The 13674-nt window shown below is 62.7% G+C and overlaps 2 protein-coding genes across 3 annotated transcripts in view; both read right to left on the bottom strand.

The window, feature by feature from the left end:
• Positions 1-72: 72 nt before the first annotated feature.
• Positions 73-3307, bottom strand: ISYNA1 (inositol-3-phosphate synthase 1). Of its 2 annotated transcripts, XM_025916244.2 has the most exons (11): positions 3200-3307; positions 2969-3097; positions 2664-2825; positions 2253-2385; positions 1946-2139; positions 1603-1752; positions 1302-1517; positions 1027-1191; positions 818-931; positions 509-726; positions 73-383 (listed from the first exon to the last, which is right to left on the bottom strand). In XM_025916244.2, the coding sequence occupies exons 2-11, from the start codon at positions 3086-3088 to the stop codon at positions 182-184; spliced, it is 1674 nt and encodes a 557-aa protein (XP_025772029.1). In that variant the 5' UTR covers positions 3089-3097; positions 3200-3307; the 3' UTR covers positions 73-181. The 2 variants fall into 2 exon arrangements, with proteins under 2 accessions (XP_025772029.1, XP_025772031.1); XM_025916246.2 differs by lacking the exons at positions 2664-2825; positions 3200-3307.
• Positions 3308-8534: 5227 nt separating this feature from the next.
• ELL (elongation factor for RNA polymerase II) overlaps positions 8535-13674 on the bottom strand; it is a 75928-nt gene continuing 70788 nt past the window's right edge. The window contains exons 9-12 of the mRNA XM_025916457.2: positions 11168-11234; positions 10750-10921; positions 9408-9452; positions 8535-8722 (exon numbers count right to left, since the gene is read on the bottom strand). Coding sequence (XP_025772242.1) covers positions 8606-8722; positions 9408-9452; positions 10750-10921; positions 11168-11234 — 401 coding nt within the window. The 3' untranslated portion in view covers positions 8535-8605. The remainder of the gene's footprint in view (positions 8723-9407; positions 9453-10749; positions 10922-11167; positions 11235-13674) is intronic.

Genomic DNA, 13674 nt, shown 5'->3' with positions numbered 1-13674 from the left:
GGGAAATGGGGTCTAGAGTGGGGGGGTGGGGTGATTAGGATTAGGTCGCAGGCGCCAAGAACCCACAGGTGATGCTGTGGCCGTAGTGGCACTGGCTTTATTGTCTTTAGGGGTCTTGGAAAGGTTGGGTCCTGAGGGGCAATGGAGGCCGGAGTTTGGGGGCAGAAGAATGACCATGGCCTTAAGTGGTGGGCATCTGGGGTGCGTCAACCTGCGAGTGCCCGTTGGCATCACCCGTACAGCCGTTGGGGTCAGCTGGCGCTGGTCCCTTCTTGCAAGGCACAGGGCAGGCAGCGACCACGGGCCCCCCTCGCGTGAGGCCCGGGCGCTCCATCTTGTGCTCCAGAAGCATGTGGTTCTGTGGCGGGAGCCCCACACAGGCCCTGGGGAAAAGGCTGGGGGTTAGCGGGGGCCGGACTCCGCAGCCGGTGGACCCCGCGGCCTCCGATCCCTAGAATCCCTGTGGCCAGTAGGGCCTGGGCCTGGGAGCCCCAAGGCCAGGGCGCACCTGAGGATATTCTCGATGCAGCTGCGCTGGCGGAAGAGCGCATTGACCACCGGGCTGCCCGGGGGCACTAGCGGCGCCTTGAAGAGGAAGCTGAGCAGCGACAGCACCGAGTGGAAGGTCTGCGGCTCGGGGTCGGCGTCGGTGCAGAAGCTCACTCGCTGGCACAGTTCGGTCAGCAGCACCAGGTCTAGCATGATGGGCGCGGCCAGAAGCGAGTCCTGTGGGGCCGGGGGGGGGGGGGGGGGGGGGGAGTCAGAAGGTAGGGGGGGCCGGTGGGCAGCCCCCCTCCCGCCCCGGCGGGCCCCGCACCTCGCACGTGTTGTGCAGCACCAGCGTGTTGGTGCCGCCCAGCATCAGCTCCGACGTGTACTCATCCAACGCACGCTTGCTGTCGCCCACGTACGGCACGTACTTGATGACCACCTGGAGGGCAGCACGAGGTCACAGGGGTCCCCGCCCTCCTCGGCCGGGAGCCCCCAGCCCCACCCCACCCCCATAGCGGCCCACGGCCCACGCACACAGTGGTCGGGCTCCTCGCCGGGTGCGTAGAGCACCGGGTTGCTCTGCACCATGTCATCCACCACGCTGCTCTTGGACACCTCCTTGGAGCGGAACTGTGGCGGCGCCGACAGGTTCTGCCCGTCGTTGTTGCCCAGGTGGTTGTAGCTCACGATGGACATGGTCTGCGGGGAAAAAGGGGCCCCGCGGCAGCTGCAGGCCCCACAGCGCACAACCCCGGCGCTTAGGGTCCAAGCACCCCCTCCTGCGCCGTGCACCCCCGGGGCCCACGCACCTTGAGGCCGGAGCCAATAAGGAAGTCCACCAGTACGGACTTGACCTTGGTCTGTCCTGACTTGAAGTCGTCTCCACCCACGAAGACGCGTCGCTGACGTGCAAGCTCGAGGGCCCCGGGTACCAGCGTGTTCTGCGGGGACCCGTTGAGGAAGGCACAGCCCTCCAAGATGCTGGCCACAGCGAAGAGAGTGGAGGGCGACACCTCCAGGCCCAGCTGCGGACGTAGGCGGGCAGTCAGCACGGAGGGGTTCTTTGCGGCTCTGGCCCTGACCCCTCTCCAACCCCGTGTGCACCCCCACCTGGATGGTACGCAGCAAGTTCTCAGCAGTGTCATTGAGGCCTGGGACCACTTCGCAGAAGCGCTCCGTGTTCGCTGTCCACAGGACGATGACTTTGTCTAGCCCAGCGCTGGACCGGAAGTCACGGATGTCCCTGCGGATCTGCTCCAACTGGGCGGGGAGGGAAGGAGGTCGTACAGGCCCCTCGATCTGGAGAGGTCTGGGCGACTCAGTTGCCCAAGTGCAGAGTGAGGTGTGGACCCTCAGGATGGGAGCGTGAAGACAAAAGACGGATAGAGAACGTGGGGGCAAACGGCGGGAGCAACAAGTGGCAAGGGATAAAGGACTTGGGGCGGGGCTGCACCTGCTGGGCGCGAGTGCCAAGTATGAGGTTGTCCGCACGCGCACTCTGGTTAGCGGCGATGAACTCGGGGATGTAGACAGAGGGCCGGGGGCGGAGGGACTCCATGTGTGGCCACAGTTGCTCCTGCAGTCCCCAATCCAATACTTGCGCGCGCCGCATGGCCTCAGCCAGGTTCACGGATGATATGTCCCAGCCTGCGGCGCGGGGTGCGGGGTGGGAGGCTAACACCCCCAAGCTCAGCCCAGCCCGGAACCTAGGCCCCTCCAGGCCCCGCCTCCCACCCGCCCCTGCCTAGGGCCCCGCCCACCGTCGAACACGAGGTCGTCGGGTGCCACCATGGGCAGCAGTGCGCTGAAGGGCACGAACACCTCCTGGCCCTCGGCGTCCAAGCCCAGGCTAACGGTGCCGGCCTGCGTCAGCGAGCCGTAGTAGTTGGCCTCCTGGGGGGCGGCAGGCGGGGCGGAGTGAGGTGGGGCGTGGCGTGGGCCGCTGGCCGGCCAGGGCCCCGCCCGGCATCCTCAAGCTCCGCCTTACTTTTGGACGCCTCAGCCGCAGAAGCGGCTCCCCGTTTGGAGGTTCCCCCCACCACGGGAGCCGGCCGGCACCTTAGGCTCCTCCCCCTGAGGGCCCCCCCTCCTTCGTAGAGCTCCGCCCCCTAGAGGCCCTTCTCCCTCCCGCACCGACTCCGGCCAAGGCCAAGCCCCACCCGACCCCCCACCTTGCGGCCGGTGCGCGTGGGCCAGGACAGGCGCAGCCGGTTGGCCAGCACGGCAGCGGTGAGCGTGGAGCCGTTGTTCCCACCCCAGCCGACGAGCATGACCCCGAGCCGGGGCACCTGCCGGACGGTCCGGAAGGTGAAGCGCGTGGACGTGGGGTATACCTGGGGACGGGCGGTGCAGTGAGTCTGGGGCCACATCCCCCTCTTACTGCAGGGACAGGCCCACAGACGTTGGGTCATTCCCGTCCCCTCCTGGCTCCCTAGTTCCCCCATTCCCACCCCACAACTCCTGGTCCCCTGCCTACCTTGAGGACACCGCCCTCGCGGCTGACGCACGTTGTCCGGTACTCGTACTGAGCCTCGATGGCGTCAGGGCCGTAGACCACGTCGGGGCTTTCGACCACGAACTCGGCTGTGGCCTCCATCGCGGAGAGCTAGGGGCGGAGGGTGGGCAGGTCAGCGGCGACACGGGAGCCGGCGGACCGAGGCGACTGCGGTCCCCGGAGAGCCCGCACCAAACCCGGGGACGCACTCACCGGCGTGGAGTCAACTCGGACAGTGGCGGACGGCGAGGGCTCGGGGCGCGCGAACTCCAGAGAAAAGAGCCGCGGCCCCGCCCACGCCCCGCCCCTCACCCCACCCGCGCCAGGGAGGAGGGGCGCGCGGGGAGGAGGGGCGCGTCTGCCTAAGATTCGGGTTCAAGGCCCCGGAGACCTTAGCCATCACCGCCCTTGGGATCCCGCCCTGCCTGGCGCGGCAGGACATCCACGTGGGCTCCAGACCCCGGCCCGAGCACGGAGCGCGTGGATTCACTTCGCACCACAGTCGCTTAAGGCGCTCGGCCACTTTGCCTCATTTTGCAAAAGAGGACAATAATGGTTGCGAGAGCGCGCCAGGCCCAGCCACAAAGCAAAAGGTGGAGCTGGAGCAGGGCAGGGGGGCTGGGCACCTGGGTCCGAGATACTGCAGTGGAAACTAAGACCAGAACTTTTGACTCCCGAGCCAAACACTGCTTCAGCCTAGGCCGCCTCGGCCTCCCCCTTCCTGAGCAGAAGACACTCCCGACAGGGCTCACATGGTGCGTGTAGGGGGCGCTGCGAGGCCTCGATTTCCCTACCTGTGGCAGGAGGGCTTGGCAGGGCCAGGCTGGAGGGGGCCGGTGTTTGGTGAGAGGGCAGCGGAAGGGAGGGGGTGGACAGGACCAACGAGGTCAGCTGGGGAGGAGCTAGGCAGGCACAGCACGGCGCCCCCCTAGCACCCAGTGATAAGGGAGCGTGGGAACCCGGCGGGCGGGCGGGGGCGGCTCCCCCAGGAACTTTCCAAAACAAGCGGCCTCCTCCGGCTGGAAAGTTTCCACCACTGGAGCTGACCCAAAAGGTGGATAGTTGGGAACGTTTGCAGGAAACATGGTCAGGGCCTGGCCTTGGGGGTTGTGGGCTTCCAGACTCTGGCTCCAGGCTTTACCCTCAAGGGGCTCCAGTGTAGGGGCGTCCGAAGTACACTGGGGCGCCCCTACCTAGCCAGAGGCAACTCACAGATAGGGTCAGGCAAGGGCAGGCTGCCTGGAGGAGGTGGTTGCTGCAAGGTTCTTGAGACAAGAGGACATCTCTTATGGGGAGATAGGAAGGACTGCCCAGGCAAAAACCTGGGGGAGTGGGTTCGGGGGCAGATGGAAAGGTGGCCGGGTGGGAGGGAAGAGAAGCGGTCTGGGGACAAGGGCAGACCCTCGAGGCTGGAGGGAGGGAGTATTGTATAATATTTGGGTTTCATCCCCAGTTCCTGGCTGGAGATTGAGTCCAGTCACCAACGGCCAGTGATTTCATCATATGTACATAACGGAGCCTCTGCAAAAACCCAACAAGGAGGGCTCGGGAAGCACATGACGGTGCTGCCCCCATGATGGGCGGTGGCACATCTGGAGAAGGCATGGAAGCCCAGTGCCATTCTTCGCTCCCTGCCTTCACCATCTACCTCCTCCGGCTGTTGGGAGTGTTCTCCTGAGCACTGTGAGCCATTCTGGCAAACCAAGGGGGGGAGCCGAGGGAACCCCTGATGTATAGCCAGTGGGTCAGAAGTTTGGGTGGCCCGAGACTTGTGGCAGGTGTCTGAAGTCGGGGTGGTCTTGTGTGGGACTGAGCCCTTCACCTGTGGGGTCTGATGCCAGCTCCAAGAATTGAAATCCAGTAGGTGCCAGAAGACGGGAGGGAGCTTGTGCCTCCACGTGACAAGTGACCTGGGAATGTGTGCAGAGACCAGAGAGGTCCCCAGCCCCAGGCCTGGGGAGCCCTGGCATTCACTGGGCGGCCTGCAGGAGGGGCCAGGAAGATGGTGGGGGCAGAGCTGACCCAGACAGGCTCCCCGGAAGGGCAGTGGGGTGGCTGGGTGGGGGGCTGGGAGGACGTGGCCTCGGGCTGCTTCTAATCCTGGCAGACAAGTGGGCACCGTACAGTGATCGCAGGGACCACCTGGGGACCCTGGTGGGGCTCTCGAGGGCAGGGGCAGGGCTGTCTCAGCCACCGAGTGCCAGTGCCCAGGTGGAGCCTGGCGCGCAGGAGGGACTGTGGGATCGGAGTGCCGGCAAGATGACACCTGGGGATGTCGTCCAACAAGTGGCCGGAATGGTGGGCGGCCCCTAGCCCCTCGGCCATGGTACAGATTGTGAGCTTGGGAAGACCCTTCTGGGGCTGGGGGGCTGGACTTGTGACGTCCTTGGCGCGGGAAGGATGGTCACGGGACTGCCTGCCGCTGAGGTGCCGGGGGTGACGGCCACCCTGGGAGGCACGGGGGCTGCAGGGAAGTCTGGTGGAGGGCCTAGGGAGTCGGGTGGGCAAGGAGAAGCTGAGGCGTGACGGGGTTGAAGGAGGCGGACGCTGGCCCTGGACTCCAGACCGTGGGGGAGAGAGATGTTATCCCCAAGAAGAACGGTACAGGCAGGCCGCCCGGGGAGCAGGGTACACTCTGCCCCACAGGGCCTGCCTGACCTTGTCTCCTGCGCCCCTTGGATTCCCAGGCCACCTTAGAACTCGGACCAAGGCTGCTGGCCAGCAGGGCTGTCCCAGAGGCTAAGGCCCACAGCCCCTGACCCCTGGACCCCTTTAATCCCAGTCTTACTCTTTATCTATTTTTCCTTCCTAAGATAAACACCCACCCGCACCACGTCCTTCAAGAACAGGACCCTGACCCCTGCCTTGCCTTCAGCTCCTCACCTGGAACATGGGACAAGGACAGCCATCCCTGCTGGCATCCCGGGCCTGTGGGATTCCACTGGGCCTCAGCGTCCCCATCCCCATCATGGGCACAGGGGCGGCCCCGGCGAGCCGGCCTAGTTGGGAGAAACAATAAAATAGTGCCGTCACCGCCGTTTTCATCATTTCCCCAAACATGGGTGCTCCCCTGGCCCCACGCGTTCCCTGCTCCTGGGGGCTCTGGCACTTCGGGAGGCCTCTGCTGGGCCTGGCCTACCCTGTCCACACCCGGGGACACGGCCCTGCTCATACACCACCCTGGCTCCCCGCTGCCCCCACATCCCCAGTGTCCATTCCTCTCCTGCCTGTGACCAAGTGGTCTGGCCTCATGCCTTGGCACCTGCAGGGCCCATCACCTTGCCGGGTCAGCCTCCACCGGCCGGCCTCACCCCCACGTGTGCTCATCACCATGGCTACTCCGGGGCCGGCCAAGTCTAGTCCTGACCCCAGCCCTCCCCCACAGGGGCCCAGGAGGCCCCTGGCTGTGACAGACACAAATGCACCCAGGCACTCCGGGCTGCTAGGTTCGGTTCAGTGAAATTTATTGTAGGTTGAAAAAAAATCAGCATTCACCTGTTTAGTGTACAAAAAGGACACTAGATCTTTTAAGAAAATATTAGGAAACTGAAGACGCGGATGCCTTTCAATCGTAACATTTTGGCAAAAGTGAAAAGTTCTTGTAAACACCAACTCCATGGCTCAAAATAGTTTTTCTCCACAGTACAATATTAAAAAGGGGGTGCAAAACACAGTATCAATAAGTTAGACCATATTTAATCAGCCAGAACTTTTGTCCATCAACCCCCAAAGCACAAAACTTTTTCTTAGCTTCATAATTCCTTAAAAGGAGAAAAACAACAACAACAAAAAACAACAAAAAGCCAACAACAAAAAGGAAATTCAACTGAGAGTCCCTTGAACCGGTTCCCAGGGCAGAGGGCCGGGTCAGCCCCGAGGGCTGCAGCCTCCTTAAATAATCCCTTTTCACCCGGGTCCGCGCGTCCAGCTGAGGACAGTCTACGCGTACAACGCGGCTGTCTGCAGAACTTGGGGGGGTCCCTGGAGTCTGCTCAACCCTTATCCCACTCCATCCCAAATAAAAAAAAACAAAACAACCACTGAAACATGAGGGGTCAGTTCCCTCGGTGCTCGGGGCATCCCAGGGGTCCCAAGAAAGGAGCCTTGGGTGGGGCAGGCACACTGCCGGTGCCTCCGTGAGGGCACCTGCTCTTTGGGAAACCGTTAGGAGACGTCCCCATGGCTTGGAAAAATAGACATTTTTCTGCGTGAGCATTTCTGCTCTCCCTGCCTCACTACTGTTGGCGACAGCACCCCCCACCCACCCAGCGCATGACCCCAGGCTCCAGGTTGCAGCCTCTCCGTCTGCCTTCCCTGGTTGTGGCTTCGCTGAATGCGGCCCTGAATGTGAACACACGCCTCTGTCCCCACTGCACCCCGGCGGGGCCCTCACACACACGTACACACACATACATGTGGTCCCCCAACACTGGGGGACACTAGACTAGGCACAGCTACTAAGCAGCAATGATGGTGTCCATGGATCCCACGCCCCCCGCCCAGAGTGGGCGGACGGGGCACGTTTTCTGAGCTCACTCTCAGGGGGTCCCATGACCCCATCAACCCCCCCCCCCCAGCCCCTCCCTGAGTGTAAACCCTGCGGTGACTCTGCTAAGATGACCCCAAGACCCACAAGTGGACTGAGGGATGGAGTGAGGTCAACAGCATGGAGACCACACGGTCTCAGCGCGAAAAGAAAAGCAGCAGCAAAGGGGGAAATGGAGAACGTAATAAAAGAAAATCCGACACTGTTGTTGCAGTGTGAGCTCGTAGCACAGAAAACCCCCAGTGACCCCCTACAGCTGAGGGCCTGAAATAGCAGGGTAGGCCTGGTGGGCCGAGAGCCGCTCTGCCCCTCCGGCTCTCAGCAGCTGCTCTGGGGCCAGCTGGAGTTCTCGAAATAGACCTGGGCGGGCCTCTACCCCCCTTAGAGCAGAGACCCCGTCCCGGCCTGGGCCGGGAGAGGCCCGGGGCTGTGGGGAGGGCCCGGGGCGGGAGCACAGCCAAACGTGGGCATCAGCTGCACCCCCGCCCCTGCCCACCGCCCCCTCCTTGGTTCTCTCCTCAGCCCTCAGGAGCAAGACTTTCAGATGGCATCTGTAATACTGCAGAAAGGACACAGGGCGGCATCTAGACCCTGGTGTCCAAGGAGGGGAGGCACAGGTTTAGAAAAGATGCTTTCTCTCTCATACAAAAATAGACTGAAGTCTCATAAGCAGTAGCTAAAAGTGGCTGTCTTTGTATAAAACTAGAAAAGGCAGGCAGGCTGGCCTTGGAGTCTTTCGGGGAGGGGGAAGCTCAAGCCCCTTGGGCTGTGGGCCGGAGAAGAGGTGGGGGCTCCTCAGGAGGTGGGGGGGGCGGGGGAGTGGGATGAGACGCCGGCCCCTGCACCTGGATCTGTGACCTGTGGGCACCAGGTCTGCAGGGGCTCCCCCGAAAGCCGGCGTTGCTGGCTCAGATGAATGTGTCTTCCTCGTGTTTATTTGTTTAAATAAATCTCTTTTTTTCCGCTCTGGAACTCCCCACCACCCCCACCCCCCACCCCCAGCTCCCCCACCATCCAGGAGGGTTGGCCCGGCGTGGGGAGCCGGCCTGGACCACCAGCCCCGTGGCCTCAGGCTAGGGCCAGGCCTGCAGCTGTCGCTGGTCGTACTCGGCGATGAGCCTCTTGATGTGGGCCAGCTTGCTGTGCAGGTACTCGCAGCGGTGCTTCTCCTGGCTGTAGTTGGTGTTGGTCTGCAAGAGAGCAGCGGCAGGGCTGAGCCACATCCTGCAGCCGCCACCCCAGAGCGTGCCCTGTGTGAAGAGGCCAGCCTGCTGGTCGCCTCGGGCTCCCACTCCCCCTACGTGCAGGCCAGTGCCCACCAAGCAATGACAGGGACCCTTGCTCTACCTTGGGCCAGAGCCCTGGGCTGGTGTCCCCCCGCCACCGAGCCCCATCCTGGGAAACACGGTCACTGCCAGGATGAGGGTCGGAGGCAAGACTGTCACAAAGTCTCCTTCCTGGGCTGGGACCTGGCTGGCAGAGAAACACCCTGGCACACGGGGGCACACACGTGGTGAACCCACAGCTCGTGGCCTTGAGGAGCAAGAACTGACAGAGCCCTGACTAGGCATTCCTGCCAGACTAGCAGCTGGGGGCGGGAAGCTTCGGCTCCTCCCTTGACCTTGGAGGGAGCCGGAAAGAGCCTGGGGGCTGCACCCACGAAGCAGTGGGAGAGCTGGAGGGTGCTGGGGTGCCCAGGGAGGGACGGGCTGAGTTTCTTAGCTGTCAATGGGGGCAGGGACTGCCCTGAGGACCCAAGACTCCAGCCTAGCCAAGGCCCATCCCCCTTCCGTCCTCTCTCGGACTCTAGTGCTGCTCACCTTAAGCCAGCTTCGTCTGACCCCCTCCCCAAGCCCACAAAGGGTAGATACTTACCTTTTTGATTTTTCGATATTCCTGCAAAATCTGCCCGCGAGTAGTCTGGAAAACAAAAGAAAGCGAACAATGACCCTGGCTGCAGGAAACCCCAACTGAGTGACCCCTTCTCCCTGATAACCTGTGACCTGCACAGTCACCACCTGCCTTGAGACAATAGCCTCAGCATGGCGTGAGGGAAGCTGACCAAAGTAAAGAGAGGCAGGCGGAGGGGTGGGGAGGGGAGATGAACAAGGCAGGAGGTGGGGGGAGGATGTTGGGCCAGGGGAGAGAGAGGCAGGGGCCCAGCCTCAGGGACCAGCACGATGGGCAGCACAGTGGGAGGGGCCGGTCAGAACCGTGGGAGGGAGGAGGCAAAGAGCAGGCTGGGTGGCCTCCTTCCCTCACACCCAGTTGGCCTGTCCTCTGTTCAAGGCCAACCATCCGAGGGTGCAGGGAGCTACTGGGGGATGTCCACGTGGGGGCTGCAGGAGGGAAGAGAGAGAGAGACCCCAGGGACTCATGTATCCCAGACCCTCAGAACCCCGATCGTGCCTCTAATTACAAGCTGGTTTCGTCTGGAAACCAAGGTGGCTCCCACGAGGGGAGACGGACCTCAACACCCGATCAATCAGATAACTAGCTCCGAAAGGTGGCATGAGGGGAGGCTGGAGTCCCAGGGCTGCTGACCAAGGGTAGAGCCCCCCCCCGACCCCCCACCGGTGAGCTCCAACACGGTCAGCTCGGGGAGCCTGCACGCCTTTGATCAGAGGACGAGGGAGTCCTAAAACGGGCAGGGGACCACAGGAACCCTCCAGCCCCTCCCCCTGTGCCTCTGAGAGCACGGATGGGCTGTGAGCTGCAGAGAGGACCCCAGGTGCTCTTGCAGGGGGGACCCAGTAATCCGACCCACCGCTCTGTGCGGGACCTGGCTGTTTCAGTTGCTCCAGACGCCACCCCTGCCCTAACAGGTCATCTCCCACCTGCGGAGTCAGCCTCCACCGTCCCCATTGCAGAGGAGGCCAAAGTTGGCGTGACAGCCCGCTGACTTCCACGGCTGAGCCCTGGGGATGGGCCTGAATCACATCAGCAGCAAGGGACAGCTGACTGCCAGGCGTGACAGTGAGAAACACCGGCAGATGCGGCGGCCCTCCTCACCTGGGAGGGGTAGAGGCCAGGCTCGGGGGCCATGGCTAGGGCTGGAGGCCTCGGGTTTGGCTGCACCCATGAGAAACAGGCCCGTCTCACCGGGTCGGGTGCAGAGCACGGGGGGCAAGTGTGCAGCGCCCGGGGTGGGCCGGGCCCCCAGCCCAGAGTATGTCTGTGAGCGCGGCGGACAGTGGCGGGGGAGGGGGGTGTCCACCTCGTATTCCTCGGAGCCCTGGGACAACTGCCGGAGCTGGGCGTCCAGCTGCGTGAAGCGCCGTGTGATCTGCTCAATGCGCGCGTGCAGGTCGCGGTACTCGCTGTATTCCGCGTTAAAGTCGTTCTTGTAGCTCTGGCGCTGCTCCGAGGAGGAAATGGTGGCATATTTCCTGGGGAGAGGGAGAGAGGGGCCAGCAGGGCCCAGGGGGCTGCTGCGGAGAGAGGCTGGGGTGCCCGTGGTCGCCGCGCCCCGCCCCCCACCAGCCCCCACCTCGTGGGTGATTTCCTGGCTTGAGCGGGAGCCTGGTCCTAGAACTCCCACACAGCAACACGCAGTCGGATCCTACCTCTGCTAACTCGCGGTGCGGGGGAGAGTGTGGGGCGGGGAGAGGGGGGCCAACCAGGGAAGTACTCACAGCAAGTAGTCGGGGGTCTCTGAGGTTGACGTGGGGACGCTCGAGCTGTTGCAGGCCCCATTTAAACCTACGAAGGAAGAGCAGATGCGTACCTTCTGAGTCCACACCGAGACCCGCACCAAGCTCTGTTGTCCGGAGGACGTGGAAGGATAGCAGAAGGGGGGTCAGGAAGGGCAGAGGGAGTGTGAGGGCTGGGCAAGCGACACCTCGGGGGCCTCACTGGACCCAGAAGCGCCGCAGCCGAGCCAAGTGTGCGTCCCTGCACCACAGTCGTGTAAAGCGCAGGGAGCCCTGGCGTGCCGCGTGCACGTTTCCGGCAAGCAGCAGAAAGGACACGTTAACGACAGGGCCGACGCATGGGCCACTTGTTCAGAGCTTGACCGATCCAGAGACCTTGCTACCTCTGCTGACTGCATGTAAAAGACCGCTACTCTGAAAACAAGCAACGCCCTTGTCCAAGGTCTCTGGCCCTGCCGGACGAAGAAAGATGGCCACCTGGTTCCTGCCCGCATCCCAGGCCGTCCACTAGGAGGAGCTGGAGGAGCTGGAGGACACGGGACTGTCCGCGGCGCTTGGGGGCAGAGTAGACCAAAACTACCATCTAGCAGATTTCCGGGGGGGGGGGGGGGGGGGGGCTTCTTTCAGACGGCCTTTTTTCTCAGCATGGAAGACATCTGTCACCGTGCAGTATATCCTCGGTACCCACTGTGTGTCCCTCTGACTGGAAAGCAGCCCACCTGGGAATCCCTGGGCTGCAGGTAATGATTCCCACCATGGAGCACACCTCTCCCCTCCCTCGGGGCCGTGGCCCGATGAACACACATGTAAGTTTAGTCTGTGCTTCCGCGACCCACGCTTTGCATAAGGTATGCCTTCCAGAGTGTTCTGCCATGCGTGGGCCCAGTCAGCATTGCCTCATTTGGCCTTCCTGAGATCTTCAGGTGAGAGAACAAATGGAGAAACCAAGGCTCAGGGTCAGATTCACCTACCACCTGAGACACCTCTGGGGGCCGGCCTGAGCAAAACTTAGAGGCCCTACTCCTACTGGAGCACTCTCTGTGCATCGTCCTCACTCAGCCACCCTGCCCCTTCACTAGCCGAGCTGATTCCCACCATGTGGCCCGGGCCTACAGGGAACCCCCCCCACAGCTGCCCCCTCCATTGTCCCTTCTCCCAGCTTCTCCTATGCCTCCCCCATGCCTGGGTCCCACTGTGAGAGGGACTCCCCATCCGACCCCTCAGAGGTCCGTGGGCCTCCTGAGCTCGCCCTGGCTGTGCCCAACCCCCACACCCAGTACACCAGCCTGCCCAGGAAGGTACGCTGAAGCAACAGGAGGGGTCCAGGGACCGAGCAAGAGTGGGGGGCAGACACAAGGATGGGCGTAGGACCCAGGAGTGCACCTGCAGCACAGGCACGAGCTGGGGTTATGGGCCCAAGGTGGCGTCAGGACAGGGGTGGCTAAGAAGAGCCATCTGCCCGGCAGATGCTGCATCTGTCAGGGTCAGAGGCAATCATGGCGCAGGGCTGGGACAGTACCGCACAGAGGAGTGGGTTAAATCAATGCCTGTGCCTCCCGTGTGGAACACGAGACCAAGAAAGCGTCCTCACATGCTGACCTGGAACCTTCTCCAGTGAGTCTGAAGCAGAGGCAGGGTGCACAAAGAACCAAGGTGGGTGTCTCCTGCTTGTACGGCTGCCTGCACAGGCAGAGCACATACTCTAACCCAGAAGGAGCCTCGGAGCAGGACGGGGGGCCTCTGTGCCCAACCGTTTTGTTACCGTTCGAGGCACCTGCGAGACGCAGATGAAGACAGTCACCCAGCCTAAGGCACAGCTCCCAGTGCCTCAGTTGTCCTCATCCCTTCCCTCGGGCCATCTTACTCCCTGGTTTGCCCGATTCCAAACCTCACTTTCTCACTTTAATCCGGGGACAAGCTACCTAGGCCGCTGTGTCCTGGGCAGGACCTGAAGCCACCTGAGCCTCACGTGTGGGGCCCACCCCATGGTATTCCTCCTTCCCAGGGCCCTTCCAGGGGCACATGGGGTCTTGCGTTCACCGTTTGGGACAGGTCGTGCTGACCGGCTGCGCCCGCTCAGGGTTTATCTCCCCAGGCAGGACAGGCTCAAGGGACCTAGGCCTCACCTCAAGGGAGGGGCCGGCAAAGGCCTTTCTAGAGAGCAGTTGAACAACTCATTAAAAATAAGGAGAATGCAGCTCCACCCTTGTCCCAGGAATGCCTCCTGCTCGGATCCTTTCTGGACACATAATCTGAGAGCGGCAGAAAGTCACACAGCGTGAGACTGCCTGCAGGAGGCAGGTGCAGCTGCATCTCTGTGGCCACATCATGCTGATTCTGTTAACAGCCACGTGGGGTGCTCAGCTCGGGCGCCTAGGGCCGTGAACTCAAGGTGACCCAAGCTCCGGGGGTGAAGACCCCCACTCCCACCCCAAGCCTGGCCTGTCCATACACCTTCCCGGTATCTCTGGGCCCCACAAAGGCTCTCC

Source organism: Puma concolor, chromosome A2 (assembly GCF_028749965.1).
Source record: "Puma concolor isolate L17-30 chromosome A2, mPumCon1.1.hap2, whole genome shotgun sequence".
NCBI classification, from domain to species: Eukaryota; Metazoa; Chordata; class Mammalia; order Carnivora; family Felidae; genus Puma; species Puma concolor.
This window is presented reverse-complemented; position numbering and strand designations above follow the sequence as displayed.

Bases quoted from the DNA above. Each gene is read 5' to 3' on its own strand.
- ISYNA1 (XM_025916244.2), bottom strand. From the start codon at position 3,088: ATGGAGGCCACAGCCGAGTTCGTGGTCGAAAGCCCCGACGTGGTCTAC. The intron at 2,140-2,252 runs GTGGGCGGGGCC...CCCGCGCCGCAG, and splicing joins CGACGACCTCGTGTTCGACG to GCTGGGACATATCATCCGTG. The intron at 1,518-1,602 runs GTGGGGGTGCAC...CTACGTCCGCAG, and splicing joins ACTTGCTGCGTACCATCCAG to CTGGGCCTGGAGGTGTCGCC.